The sequence below is a fragment of the Calidris pugnax genome, unplaced genomic scaffold, assembly GCF_001431845.1.
Source record: "Calidris pugnax isolate Ruff unplaced genomic scaffold, ASM143184v1 scaffold91, whole genome shotgun sequence".
NCBI lineage: Eukaryota > Metazoa > Chordata > Aves > Charadriiformes > Scolopacidae > Calidris > Calidris pugnax.
Genome location: NW_015090898.1, coordinates 1,192,299 through 1,205,186, shown reverse-complemented (window position 1 = coordinate 1,205,186; position 12,888 = coordinate 1,192,299). Strand labels below are relative to the sequence as shown.

Genomic DNA, 12,888 nt, shown 5'->3' with positions numbered 1-12,888 from the left:
AGAGCTGGGGGTTGGTCTCTTCTCCCAAGTCCCAGGCGACAGGACCAGAGGAAATGGCCTCAAGTTGCGCCAGGGGAGGTTCAGGCTGGATATTAGGAAACATTTTGTCACTGAAAGGGTTCTCAGGCATTGGACTGGGCTGCCCAGGGAGGTGGTTGAGGCCCCATCCCTGGAGTTGTTCAAAAGACGGGTTGACGTAGTGCTGGGAGGTATGGTTTAGTGATGGTGTTGCTTTTTGTTTGTTGTGCAGGTGTCTATTTTTGTCAAAATTAGGTTGACGGTTGGACAAGATGATTTTTAAGGTCCCTTCCAACCTAGAAGATTCTGTGATACCTGGGATGACTCACTGCGGGTTTACTCCGGCTCTTCCCACGCACCCTGAGTCTGTGTTTAGTGTTTGTGATCTGCCTTAATAACGTACTATAACGGGGCAGGTTTTGTGAGAATCTCAGGAGTGAGAATCGGGAGTGACACCCGGGAAGCAGCCGGGGTCCTGCTGCCATTGTGGGGGTGAGCGGGGTCCCCGGGGAGGTTTGCAGGATGTTGGGGGGGTGATGTGGGACCAGCCAAGCTCCGGGCTGTCCCCAGCCACCCCTGGGGGACCCACACCCCCCGGTACTGACAGCTGGCATCGCTACCCGTGTTTCTCCATCTCCTTCCAGACGCGCTGATGTCTGCCCCTCGCAGAGCCCCGGCCCACCCGCGGCTGGCCGATGCGCAGGCCTTGGTGTGAAACCCCAATAAGAGGTAACTCACTCATCCATGTGATTTCTCTCTGTCCCACTGGGGTGCCCATGATGCTGAAGGAGTCTGAGCCTGTCCTGGGCACATGTCCTGCCTCCCAGGGCCATGTCTCCAGCAGCCAGGCCACCCCAATCCCCGTGGCCACACGTGTTCAGGGATGCGGTGCTGCGTGTGGCACCATTGGTGTGTGGGGTCCTTCCAACCCTCCTCAGTCCTTCATGTGTCTCTTCTTGTTTTTGGTAGAATGAGTGAGAGAGACATACAAAGCCTGAGCAAATGGGTTTTCGTGCTCACTCTCTGCCTTACCACGCTGTGGGGAAGACTGACGCTGGCCTCCACCCATCACAGAAGCCATTCAGGTAGGAGAAAAGTCCTTGCTACGTGCATCACGCTCCTCTGCAATCGCCCAGAGCCCCCATGACACTGGTGGCACCTTGGGGTCTCCTTGGGATGCTCAGGGTGGGGGTTACATGGGGCTGAGATGTTTGATGAGGGTCCATCCCTCCTTCTTGGGCGGGAGGACGAGGGCAGGAGGTCTTGGCTGTGGAAGCAGGCGTCTCTCTGGGGACCAGAGGCCAATGGCCCAGGGGACCTCAGTGTCTGGCCCCATGGCTGGTGTCTGGGCAGTGAGGATGAGTATGCCAAAGGTGTGGGGCAGTGTCCAGCAGACAAACACCGAGAGGCACCACTGTTTTCTCTCCAGTGCTGCTGTGAGAGCTGTAGGATTTGCACTTCGAGGGTCTGTGTGTGGGGGAAAGTCCCTGGGCTGCTCCTCGGAGATGGGCAAGAACCTGGAGCCATAGAGCAGTAAAGCTGTTCCTGGGAGTTATGACTTGGAAATACTTAATGTGGGGCATTTAAAAGCTGCTGCTTGGTGAGCCGAGCTGGTCTGGGGGGCTGGAAAGTGAATTTCTTCATGTCCGTAGCGAAATCTGAGACACATCTGTGTTTTCAGGTTATTACTGAGGTTTATTTGAGACACATCCATGTTTTCAGGCTATTACTTGATCTGTGAGCAGCCAAGCCACAGCTCTTTCCATCAAAGTCATGATGAGTGTCATAGACCACACTTGTCACGCGATGGGTACTCTCCATTTTAGCCTTTCACAAGAAATACAGATTTTCAGCCCTCTGGTTGTAAAGATCATCTTGAAATATGGAACAAGTATAAGCTGATGTAGAACTGGAAATCTCGCTGGAGAGCACGGCCTTGGCTTGGGGGTGTTAATTAGGTGTTCCCAGCTCTAGCTTCGAGGTCCTGCTCTGTGTGTCTGTGTGACCAAGCTGGTGGAGGGGTTACAGGAATCCATGGTTGAAGTTTGTCTCTTGAGTAGAGAACCTGCTGAAAGTCATGCTCAGCCCTTTGTGCCCATCCTGCCTGGCACAGGAGCCTGATGGGCTGCACTGGAGGGGGGATATGGTCCTCATCTGGGTGGGAAGATGCTGTGGGGGGGTGGAAGGATGCTGTGGGTGGGTGGGAGGATGCTATGGGTGGGTGGAAGGATGCTGGGGGTGGATGGGGGGACAGCATGGGGGGGTGGAAGGACTCTGTGGGAGCTGCCGGTGCTGGCAGAGTTGTGTGGCAGAGGCGAGTGCTCGGAGTATGGAGCGATCCTGGGGCACGTGCTGCCTGTTGTCTCGTGCCTGTGTTTGCAAGAGAAGGTATTTGAGGGTTAATTTGAAATTATTCCTGCCTTGCCTGACCCCACACCTAACCCTGTCCTCTTTCTGTCGTTTTTGCCTGACAGTTAAAGCAGCTCTAATCCTGTAATCCCCATCCTCGTTGCTTAAAACCAAAACGTATCTTGCAGAGTGACTCCCTCAAGCAGCTCGTCAGCGTTACCTGCCGTACCCTCTTTCTAACGTGTGGCAGATGCATGAGAAGATAAAACTCATGTCATTCCTGGAATGACATTTTGGCACCACCTCGGGGTTCCCTGGGACAGGGGCTCGGGCTCTCCTCCCCGGCAGCAGCGGTTTGCAGGGGAGATGCTTCCTGGGGGAAGAGACAGACCTGGCCTTAATAAAGCAGGGATTCACCTGGGTTTATAGTGCAAATTCCTAAGTGTGCTCGTGGGTGTGAATTATGTATGAGCCTCGCTCCATCCGGGAGGAGACAGGCTCAGGTTCTCGTGCGCTCGCAGGCAGAGCTGGGGATCCGCACGGACCAAATCCTGTGGTTTTTATTCCAGCACATTCTAACCCCCAGCAAAGAGGCTGTACCAGGAGCAAATACTTAAAAGTGTGACCCCGCTCCGTGTCTGTATGGACACGGTTTCTCTCTGCACACCCTGGGTTCCTGGCACTGGGGGAATTTCGTGTGGCCACACTGGTGGCTGCCCCTCTCCCTCCTGGATTTCCATGGGCTTAAACTGGGAATTCTTCACCTGCTTGCTGAGTTCATGGGCTTTATTTTCCTGTTGTCTGCCCTGTGCCGGAGCTGCTGACAGATTGTGGGCATAAAAGGCCAGACACATCCAGAGCTTTCAGTCATTTAGAGTATTGTGTTTATTCATAGCTAAAACCAGGTGTGACACCTGAAAATGAGCCACAGCAGAGGAAGGTCTTTAACAGTAACAGTGTGGCCACAGGGTTTCAGAGCCCCAAAAATCATGAATTTCTTGAAGAGAGACCCCACACACAGACCCTCTGTCAGCGTCCAGGGAAACACTGCACAGAAACATCTGGCTGTGGAAATGGGATTTAATCACTTGTGCTCACCCCGCACGTGGGGGCTGCTGCTGTGTCCGAGCAGAGCGGTGCTTCCCGGGGTGTGTGGCTGGATTTAAATAGCCCCATGAGTGAAGTGTGGAGATTAAGTCATTTGGAAATGGAAGAGGAGAGTCCTCGGTGAAGAATGAGTCACCAGCAGTTCCATCCCCCGCGTAACGTGGTGGGCTCTACCTGATGAACCAGGCTTGTCCAGGCACAGCTCCTGCAAAGGTGGCCCCAGCATCATCAGACAAACCCCCCCGGTGCCGGTAACCAACGTGCCAGCTTTGCCTTCCTTCACGTGCATCACTCAGCCCGGAGCAGAAGTAACAGCATTCAGTCAGCTGGGATTTGCTTTCATCTCCAAGTGAAAGAAGAGCCCAGATTTCGGATAATCTTGTAAGAGAGATTTACTGGGCAGCGCCTGGCAGCTCCGTGGCCTTCATTTGTGAGATGCTTCTGCGAGATTCCCTCTCTCCTGGGGAACTGCTGGTTTCTCCATCCTCTGCAGCCTTTACACCAAGAGGAGGTATTTTCCGAAGCAGAATGAGGCAGAAACCACTCTGGGTGAAGCACCAGTGGGTGCTGCAGAGGAAGGCAGGTGGTGTGCCGGGGGTTGTGTCCTCTGTGCTGGGGGCTGTATTCTCTACCATAGGTTGGTCTCTCACACAAGGCTTTCAGAACACTTTCAGCTGCTCTCGACGCACCCCAGGCACTTGGTTTTCTGCTTGCAAGTGTGAAGTGGTGGGATTTGCAGGAGCAGCTCACGGATGCGCAGACACTCGCGCATCCATCGAGGGGGGACAGAGCAAGATGTGGAGTCTGGAGGTGACAAGGTGGTAAAAAATCCTAACTGACACCACAGCGATAATGAGCAATAAAAACAAGCCTGCTCCTCTCCAAAACCCTCTTCAATTATACATGCGTCTAAGGCAGCAGTGATTTTAAGGCTTTAACTATTTAGTGGATATTAGTGGTGGGGCTGTTGCAGGGCACAGATTGCTCACGCCACCGGCTGCTCAGGGACCCACTCCCCGCCCTGGGGTCGGGACCTCTGCCCCCTCCCAGGCTTTCCCTGTCCCCACTGTCCCCAGGACCCCACCACCCCAGCATCTCAGTGCCCAGGAGGACGGGGTTTGATGCAGGGTTTGGGCATTACCTGGCAGTTACATCCATTCAATTTCCCTTCCCTTCACTCTCCAACCAGAGCGATATTTCGCGCTGAACATGTGGAGCTGTGCCCACGCCGCCCTGAGACACACAAAATGTGTCATTCCAGGTTATGCCATAAAAAACCATGTTCTGCCGCTCACTTAAAGGTCAGCCAGAGTAAGACAGCGTTTCTATTTTATTTTTGCATGCAGGATTCAAAAGCCTGGTGCTCTTACAATGCTTTTATGGTTCCATGAGATAAGATTTTTTTTTTTAAAAAGGGTTCCAGGGAGGGAACACCAGTTAAATAGGAGGGAGAAACGTGCCAGAAGCTCTGGAACTTATCCCAGGCTCTCTGGGGCTTTCCTGCTCTTGGTGTTAAACACTCCATCCATCTGATTTGCATTCTCAGCTCTATCTAGTTCAAAGTTTCCTGCTGCTCAGCAAAAGGAGAAGCACCCGCAGGGAGCTCCCAGCGCTCTCCCTGCTCCAGCTCTTCCCAGGGGGTGGGACATGAAAGCCCGACGTGGCAGGGACCCCCCCAGCATGGGGCTGCTCATCACTTCTGCAGCACAGAGACAGCAAAGTCACTTTCTGACACCCTGGAGGCACCGTATCTGGCGCAGGGGGATTCTTTTATGCCTGTTTCTAGCCCCTTAGACTCCTGAGCTCGCTGGGATGTCGGGGTCCGTGGTGCTCACATCTGGTGTGGTCCCTGCGGCCGAGGGGCAGGCGAGTGGTGAATCCCTTTGGTGTGTAGGGACCTGAGATGCTTTGCACCAGGTGGGGTGGCTCTGGCCCTGCTCCCCAGCTCTCCTGCTCGAAGGCAGCTCTGTCTAGCCCCTTAGACTCCTGAGCTCGCTGGGATGTCGGGGTCCGTGGTGCTCACATCTGGTGTGGTCCCTGCGGCCGAGGGGCAGGCGAGTGGTGAATCCCTTTGGTGTGTAGGGACCTGAGATGCTTTGCACCAGGCGGGGTGGCTCTGGCCCTGCTCTCCTGCTCAAAGGCAGCTCTGCTGGGAGATGTCACTGAGGGAGGGGACACCCCGAGCCTGGAGGGGTCTGTGCAGCAGAGAAGTGCCTGGGCTAAGTTCCCAGTGTCACCGAGTCCCAGGGCAGCATATCTGATGCTCCCGAGACCTTCAGGCAGATGAAAGGATTTCATGCCCCCAAAAAAGGACCCAGTCCCGGGGTTCCATGCTGTCCCCCCTGCTCTGCAGAGCCCTTGCTGTAGGGCTGGCATGTCTCCAGGGGGGAACTGGTGCCTCTGTGGTGCTTTGGTTTGTCTTTGGGCTGCTCACGGTTTGGATCCCAGAGCAGGAGCCCGAGGGTGAGCTGGGACCAGCCTGGCTGTTGGTGATGGTGCTCCGGGCAGAGGCAGCCACCCCCGGCAGGGCAGTTTGCTGCCTGACCCCGCTGTCAGCTCTGGCTGGCTCAAAGGAAAGCTGTTCACTTTGGAAGGAAAACAAAGGCTTTCTGAACCTTTCTCTTCTGAGGCTCCCAGCCGCCCTCCCTGCTCCCTGCACAAGGGCAGAGCTGCACCCCTGGCAGGGCTTGGGCTAATTGCAGCCCCGGGCTGTGTCCTGCAGGGCTGGAGCACAAAGCAGCGTTTTATCAGAGAGAGCATCTCTGATAAGATGCCCTCAGACCTACGGCAGGGTCTGCCTACTCTGGTTCTGCCATGGGTTTTACAGCATCTCTGGTCGGCCATGGGTTTGAGAGCATCTCTCCTTGGCTGTGGGTTTTGCCTTCCCCGGAGGGCTGGGGGCAAGGTGTGAGCTGGAGATGGATTGTGTCCGTCTGTCCGGGTGGAATCACCTTCCTTGTGTCTGCTGGGATGGCCGGGGTCCTCGGTGTGACTGGCAGGGACACAGTGGGTGACACAGGCTCAAAGCGGTGGGTCTGGCACCGTGCTGCCGCCGTGCTCGGCCGCAGGCAGAGGAGAGGCAAATTCCTCTTTATCTCTGTGCTGCACCTTTTTGAGGAAATTAAAAGGGCTTTGGCGTGTTAGTGAACTCTTATTGCACGGCTGTAATGAGCGATTTCTCAGTTCTGCCTGGCTCTCCCCCAGCTGAACCTTTTTAAATTAGCTGAAAATGAGAAGCCGGAGAGCAGAAATGAGAGGGAGCAGAGGGGTCGGCTGGCCCTTCCTCCCGGGAAGAGCTCTGCTAATGAAGCTTTGCGGGGAGGCTTTCATTAAAAAGCAGCCAAAACCCACAAATATCATGCGAGCACTGAACATAGAGGGGACAAAACCCCTGGTTGGGGGGGACAGGGGGGCTGTGTTGGGGTGTTCAGGGTGAGCGAGTGGCTCCTCGTGGTCCTGAACCAGAGCATGGGCTCGTAGTCAGCTGAAGCCACAGACCTCTGCTTATTCCTCACGTTATTTGAGAAATCCCATTAACCCTGAAAACAGGACAAAAACAGTCACGTTTGTCCTGTAATGAGTTGCTTTCCTTCTCACTTTCACCAATCGTACTGTTTCTGCATACGAAAGGAATGGAAATTATCATTAAAGCTGAATTATGATGGCATTTAAAAGGGAAGATAAAATTTATAGCTATGAGATGCTATTACAAAATACTTCCAGGATAGGTAATTATTATGGGCGGAAATGAAAGTGATGGTTCATTAAAAGAAAATGACCATGAAATAACAATAAATAAAGCCAAATTAAAGCCGTGGTAATTGCATGGCCCCTCCTGCCTGTGTACCAGCGGGTGCAGGGCACAGGGGTGTGCGGGTCCCCAATGGAGAGGGCTGTGAGGGATGAGCCGTGTTGTCACTGCCCGTGTCCACTGTAGGACATGGCCTTTCTGCAGGGCAGTGAGTGTCTCTGCCCTGTCCCTGGGCTGGTGGCATCACTGGAGAGCGGGTCCTGGGGCCACTTCTTCCATCTCCTGGCTGGTGCTCACAGATGGTGGGAATAGGAGAGGGACAAGGGCTGTTGTGGCCGGAGGCTGGCACGGCGGTGCCCGGCTGGCACAGGGACTTGGACTGGTGTTTCCCAGCAGGGATGTGTGTGAAAATGCTGCTGCAAGGCAGAGGGATTCCCCCACGCCGGGGGAGAGATCCCATTTCTCTGAGCTTTTGTTTGAGGAGGTGAGGTGGCTGCTTTCCAAAAGCTGCTGGAAGGCAGGTGGTGTTTGCTGGGGGGACGGGCTGCCTGTGTCCCCGGGGACCCCGGGAGCACTTCCTGGGATGCTGGGGGGACATCAGCCTTCCCCGGTCCCTTTCCTGCGGCAGCTCCTGCAGAGCTGGGCTGGGGACACCAACACAAACCTGCGGGACTGAGGGTGAAGGGGGGGACCCTCAGCAGGACCCTCCTGGCAGCTGGAAGCAGAGCTGGGAGCTGAGGCTGGATGGGGGGCATGGCACGGACAGGTGCCCAACTGTGGGTCAGTGACAGCCAGAGCCACCCGTGCAGGGAAAGCGCTGAGCGTGGGCTTGTGCTGACACCCCACTGCTCCCCACAGCGTCCTCTGCATGTCCTCCATCCACCCTTTTCCCAAGTGCTGAGTGTGGGCTTGTGCTGACACCCCACTGCTCCCCACAGCATCCCCTGCACGTCCTCCACCCACCCTTTTCCCAGCCCCTTCCTCCGGTGGCTACCAATGCCTCCCGTGGGGCTCCTGCCCTCATCCTGGAGTGTGGAAGGGGCTGAGTGTGGGCTCCCAAGCAGAGGATGGGGAGCAGCTGGGTCTGACGGCGCGGTGCCTGCGGATCTGCACGCTTTCGGGATGTCAGACTGCAGAAATAGGGCTCCCCCATCCTCCCGCAGCCCGGCCCCAGCTTGCTGCTGTGAGAGGCTGTTCCCGGTGACCCGGGGGACTCTCGGTGTGCAGCTCCACGCTCCCTCCTCCCCAGCTCATTAAACGGGACCTGCAGGGCTCACCCGCTCCCAGGTCATGGGAATGAAGTCAAACCAGCCCCATTTGGCTAATTTGTATTGTGCTTGTGTGGGCCGTTACCCAGCGAAAGCCATTGATTTGCGATGCTAACTAGCTTCTAAACCCGGATCCCAGAGGTGATAAGCCAGCACATTCGTTTTCTTTCTTCCTTAATATTTTAATGGCACTGGGAGGGGGGGAGCAGCAGAGCAGCCCCGGGTTTCTGATGAACACGGTGACATTTCTGTGTCACCGCAGGGCGCAGACGCCATCCCTCCCCCCGCCGGAGGACGGGGTGTGATGGTGAGAGGGGAGCACTGACTGAAGCCAAAGGTGGCACGATGCCCCATCCCCTCCGGGAGCACAGTGTGCATCTCGTTATCAGCTGCAATTAACTAATGTGCTTGTTCGGTTCACTACAGCGCTTGGCTCGGCCGTGGCAAGAGGCCATTAATTTGGCTGGGCAGGAGGGGTGTGAGGGCCATTAGGAGTGAGAGCTCAGATGCAGGAGGGCACATGCCGGCAGCGCTGCCAGGGGGGCAGGAGGTGGCCGGGGGGTTTCTGGGGTGACGATGGCTCTTTCTCCTCCTGCAGTGCACGTCGAGCCCGGCACGTGCGAGGTCATTGCAGCTCACAGGTGCTGCAATAAGAACAAGATCGAGGAGCGCTCCCAGACGGTGAAATGCTCCTGCTTCCCGGGGCAGGTGGCGGGGACGACGCGGGCAGCTCCCTCCTGCGTGGATGGTGAGTACCCCGTGGCCACACACAGGGTCCCGTGCAACCCCCAACCACGTCTTCCCCCTCCATCCGGCTGGTGCGGGGTCTCTGTGTCCCCAGGGTTAACAGAGGGACCTGCCCAGTGGCTCCTGCAATGGGGCAGAGGGAGCATTTGAGGACACCCCATTGCTCTGGCTGTGTCACCCCCCTCTGTACAGCCCCAGACCGTGTCCCGTGGTGGGTTATGGTGCTCCAGTGGTTCAAGCTCCTCCAGCTCGTGGCTGCACCAGGGCCGGGCACCACAGCATTGATCCCTGCACGTCTGCTCGCCGTGCTGCCGCTGCCGGAGGCAGGGACACGACTCCAGCCGTCCATCACCTGCGAGGAGCACTAAGCAAAGCTCCAGCAATGTATATTTTATTGAATGGCATCACGTGGCATCACCGAAGAGCCGTCAGGGGTGGCTGCATCAGCTGCTGGTGTGGTACCGATTAGCGTGACAGCCATTGTCCTGTGAGCACACTTGTGTGCACCACCAAGAAATCCAGGATGGACTGTCAGGGGAGGCTTTTGTTGTCCCAAACAGCATGTGTGTGTCTTTCCCAAAGACAGGGGAGCCCGTTCTGGGTACCCAGAGTGGAGGCATCAATTAGAAGAGCCTGACAGTGGTAGACAGTCCCTTTGCCCCCATAAGAGGAGCCTGCAGTAGGTCGGGGATCAACACTGGTCCCCGTTGCCCGTGTCGGGAGTGAGGTCAGGGCTGTCCTTAATTGTTTTCCCTGGGGCAGGGAGAGAAAGCAGCACTTTGGGGGCAGGTGGAGCAGTTGGGACAGATGAGGATGGGCAGGAGATGAGCGGCTCCTCAGTGGGGTCGCAGAGAGGGGCTGTCCCCAGGGCACCACCAGCCCAGAGCAGCCCCCCCGGCCACTGCTGTGCTGGGTCCTTGTGCCCCAGAGCCTCAGCCTGGCTGCTGACACCCCGTTCTCCCCCAGCCTCCATCGTGCTGCAGAAGTGGTGGTGCCAGATGGAGCCCTGCCTCGCCGGGGAGGAGTGCAAGGTGCTGCCCGACCTCTCGGGCTGGAGCTGCAGCAGCGGCAACAAAGTGAAGACAACCAAGGTACGTCCCCTGGCAGGGGGCTGGGGGGCGGACCTGGCTGGCCTGTCCCCAGCTTGGGGCAAGCAGAGCCCAGGAAAGCATCCTCAGAAGGTTTTCAGGGGAAGGGGACCCTTGGCATCTCCAGGGCACGTGCTGTTTGTTACGGATGCAGAGCAGAGGGACCGGGCTGGGCTGTTGTCACTGGTGCTGGAGGGGCCAGCGGGGGTGGCACAAACCCCATGTGGATCCCACAGCTTTGCTGATCAATAACTCCCATGGTGAGGAGGGCGTTGCGTGGCTCAGCCCACGAGCAAACGTGCTGGGGATGCCCCTGTACCAGCTCAGGGCTTCTGGCCCCTCCTGGCTGCTCCCCAGCATCTCCTCGTCCCAGCCAAGCGACACAGCCCTGAACCCGTCACCGCTCCCCCGTCTGAGGCAATCATCTGTGGCAGAGTGCTACATGATTATTATTTTCATGGCTTGCTGAATGCCCCGAAGAACAAGGTATAATTAAAATTTTATCAAACTCATTAGTAATTACATATATGCCATGGTTAATCAGTTGCATAATTTTGTGATCATTGTTCATACTGTTGAGCGTAATTATTCCTTATGCTTTAGTTTTTCTCACCCCACATCCTCTGCCATAAAATTATTGTATGAAGTGATGTTGGGATTTTTCTCATTATTGCTATTATTTTTGTGCACTGAAAGCACTTTCATGCTCAAGAATTTTTATGGATGTCCAAGAAGGTTCCTCTGGCCCTGGGCATCCACCAGTGACCAGTAACTGCAGCACAAGCTTCAGCTCATTGTCTTTTTCCCATCTTAGTATTGTTTGTTTGGTTTCCCCCCCGCTGCTCACGTAGCCCAAAGCCCCTGCTCTGGTGTTGCTGTCCTGGGCTCTCGCTGGAGACCCTCCCCATCCACAGGACCCCAGGGCTTCTCCTCTCCTCCCTTGTCCAGCAGCCCCCAACTCCATGGCCGAGGGGCTGGCACCCTTTTGGGTCCCTTTGGGTCCCTCGCCCTGCCCCAGGGAGGCTGCAGTTTGGAAATCACAGAATCACAGAATCTTCTAGGTTGGAAGGGACCTTAAAGATCATCTTGTCCAACCATCAACCTAATTTTGACAAAAAGAAACACCCACACAACAAACAAAAAGCAACACCATCACTAAACCATCTCTCCCAACACTACATCAACCCATCTTTTGGACACCTCCAGGGATGGTGCCTCAACCACCTCCCTGGGCAGCCCAGTCCAATGGCTGAGAACCCTTTCGGTGAAAAAAAATTTCCTAACATAAATAATTCCTAATACTAATGCAGACCTATGTTTTCGAAAGGCTTTTGGGTGCCCTGTTAGGATTTGCCCCTCTGCAGACAGACCCCCCCAGCGGAGGCTGTATCCCGAGCATGGGGTTCACAAACCATCACAAGCTGAAATTTGGAATGACCACCCCATTAAATGCAAAGAACAAATAATGTTTTGCATCTTCTGGGGCTGTTTGCTGGCAGTTTGCAGTCAGGGGAATTGGTGAATGTGTTGGGTAACTTGCCCGCTGCGAGCAGCTCGACATTGCCATGAGCAGGCTCCTGCCCACTCCTTCAAGCTTCAAGCTGGAGGGGAACAGATTTAGACTGGAGATGAGGAGAGGGTTCTTCACTGTGAGGGTGGTGGAGCACTGGAACAGGTTGCCCAGGGAGGTGGTTGAGGCCCCTTCCCTGGAGATATTCAAGGAGAGGCTCGACGAGGCCCTGGGCAACCTGGTCTGGTTGGGGGTGTCCCTGCTGACTGCGGGGGGGTCGGACTAGATGGCCTTTGGAGGTCCCTTCCAGCCTGGGCAATTCTATGATCCTATGATCCTATGATTCTCTCTGCCCGCAGGTCACACGGTAGCCCCCCTCTGGCTCGGTGGCGACTGACTGGCCTCACCGTGGGCCCCAGAGCTCTGTGGGGCTGGGAGCAGCGGGACGTGGCATGGCCATGCTGTGCCTGCACAGGAGGGATGCTCCAGGGCTGCCGTCCCGCATCCCGTGACTGCTGGTGGGACCCTGCCAGGTACCAGATCGGAGCATCCGCTGAGCCCCCGCTTCCCCGAGGCTGCAAGAATGGGGCCCCGGCACTGCTGTGAGACTCCTGTCACTCCATGGTGGACGCACTCACTGTCTGAGAAATGGGCTCATTTTCCCATCCTCTTAAATAAACCACTCCAGTCCTGTAAGAGCTGTTGACAATACAGAGACAGACAGACAGCGTCCCCCCAAAATGGGCTTTATTCTGAAATAATAGCTGAAATCATGGCTGTGAGTTGCCTTTCCCCATCTCCGAGGATGTTGAATCAGGGTTGCCATCAGGAATTGGGAGGTCAGTGGTTGTGTGAAGCCCTGTTTGGCTCGTGGTCCCTGGCTCGGTGGCTTCCCAGGAGCAGGGGCTGAGCTCTGAGCCTGACCTTGTGTCACCCGGGGGCCGGGGGGGCTGCTCCCACCTCGGGAGGGATGTTCTTTCCCTGCCCCGGGACCTGGCTGCTGTGACCACGTGTGGCGACATGGCCGGGGGTGTCTGGCACCTTGTCAGC

General features: G+C 56.2%; 1 protein-coding gene across 1 annotated transcript; it reads left to right on the top strand.

The window, feature by feature from the left end:
* The first annotated feature begins 337 nt into the window (after positions 1 to 337).
* On the top strand, positions 338 to 12,458 carry FAM19A3 (family with sequence similarity 19 (chemokine (C-C motif)-like), member A3). Its single transcript, XM_014948465.1, has 5 exons — positions 338 to 747; positions 988 to 1,103; positions 9,092 to 9,241; positions 10,207 to 10,331; positions 12,198 to 12,458. The coding sequence occupies exons 2-5, from the start codon at positions 989 to 991 to the stop codon at positions 12,207 to 12,209; spliced, it is 402 nt and encodes a 133-aa protein (XP_014803951.1). The 5' UTR covers positions 338 to 747; position 988; the 3' UTR covers positions 12,210 to 12,458.
* Positions 12,459 to 12,888: the final 430 nt, after the last annotated feature.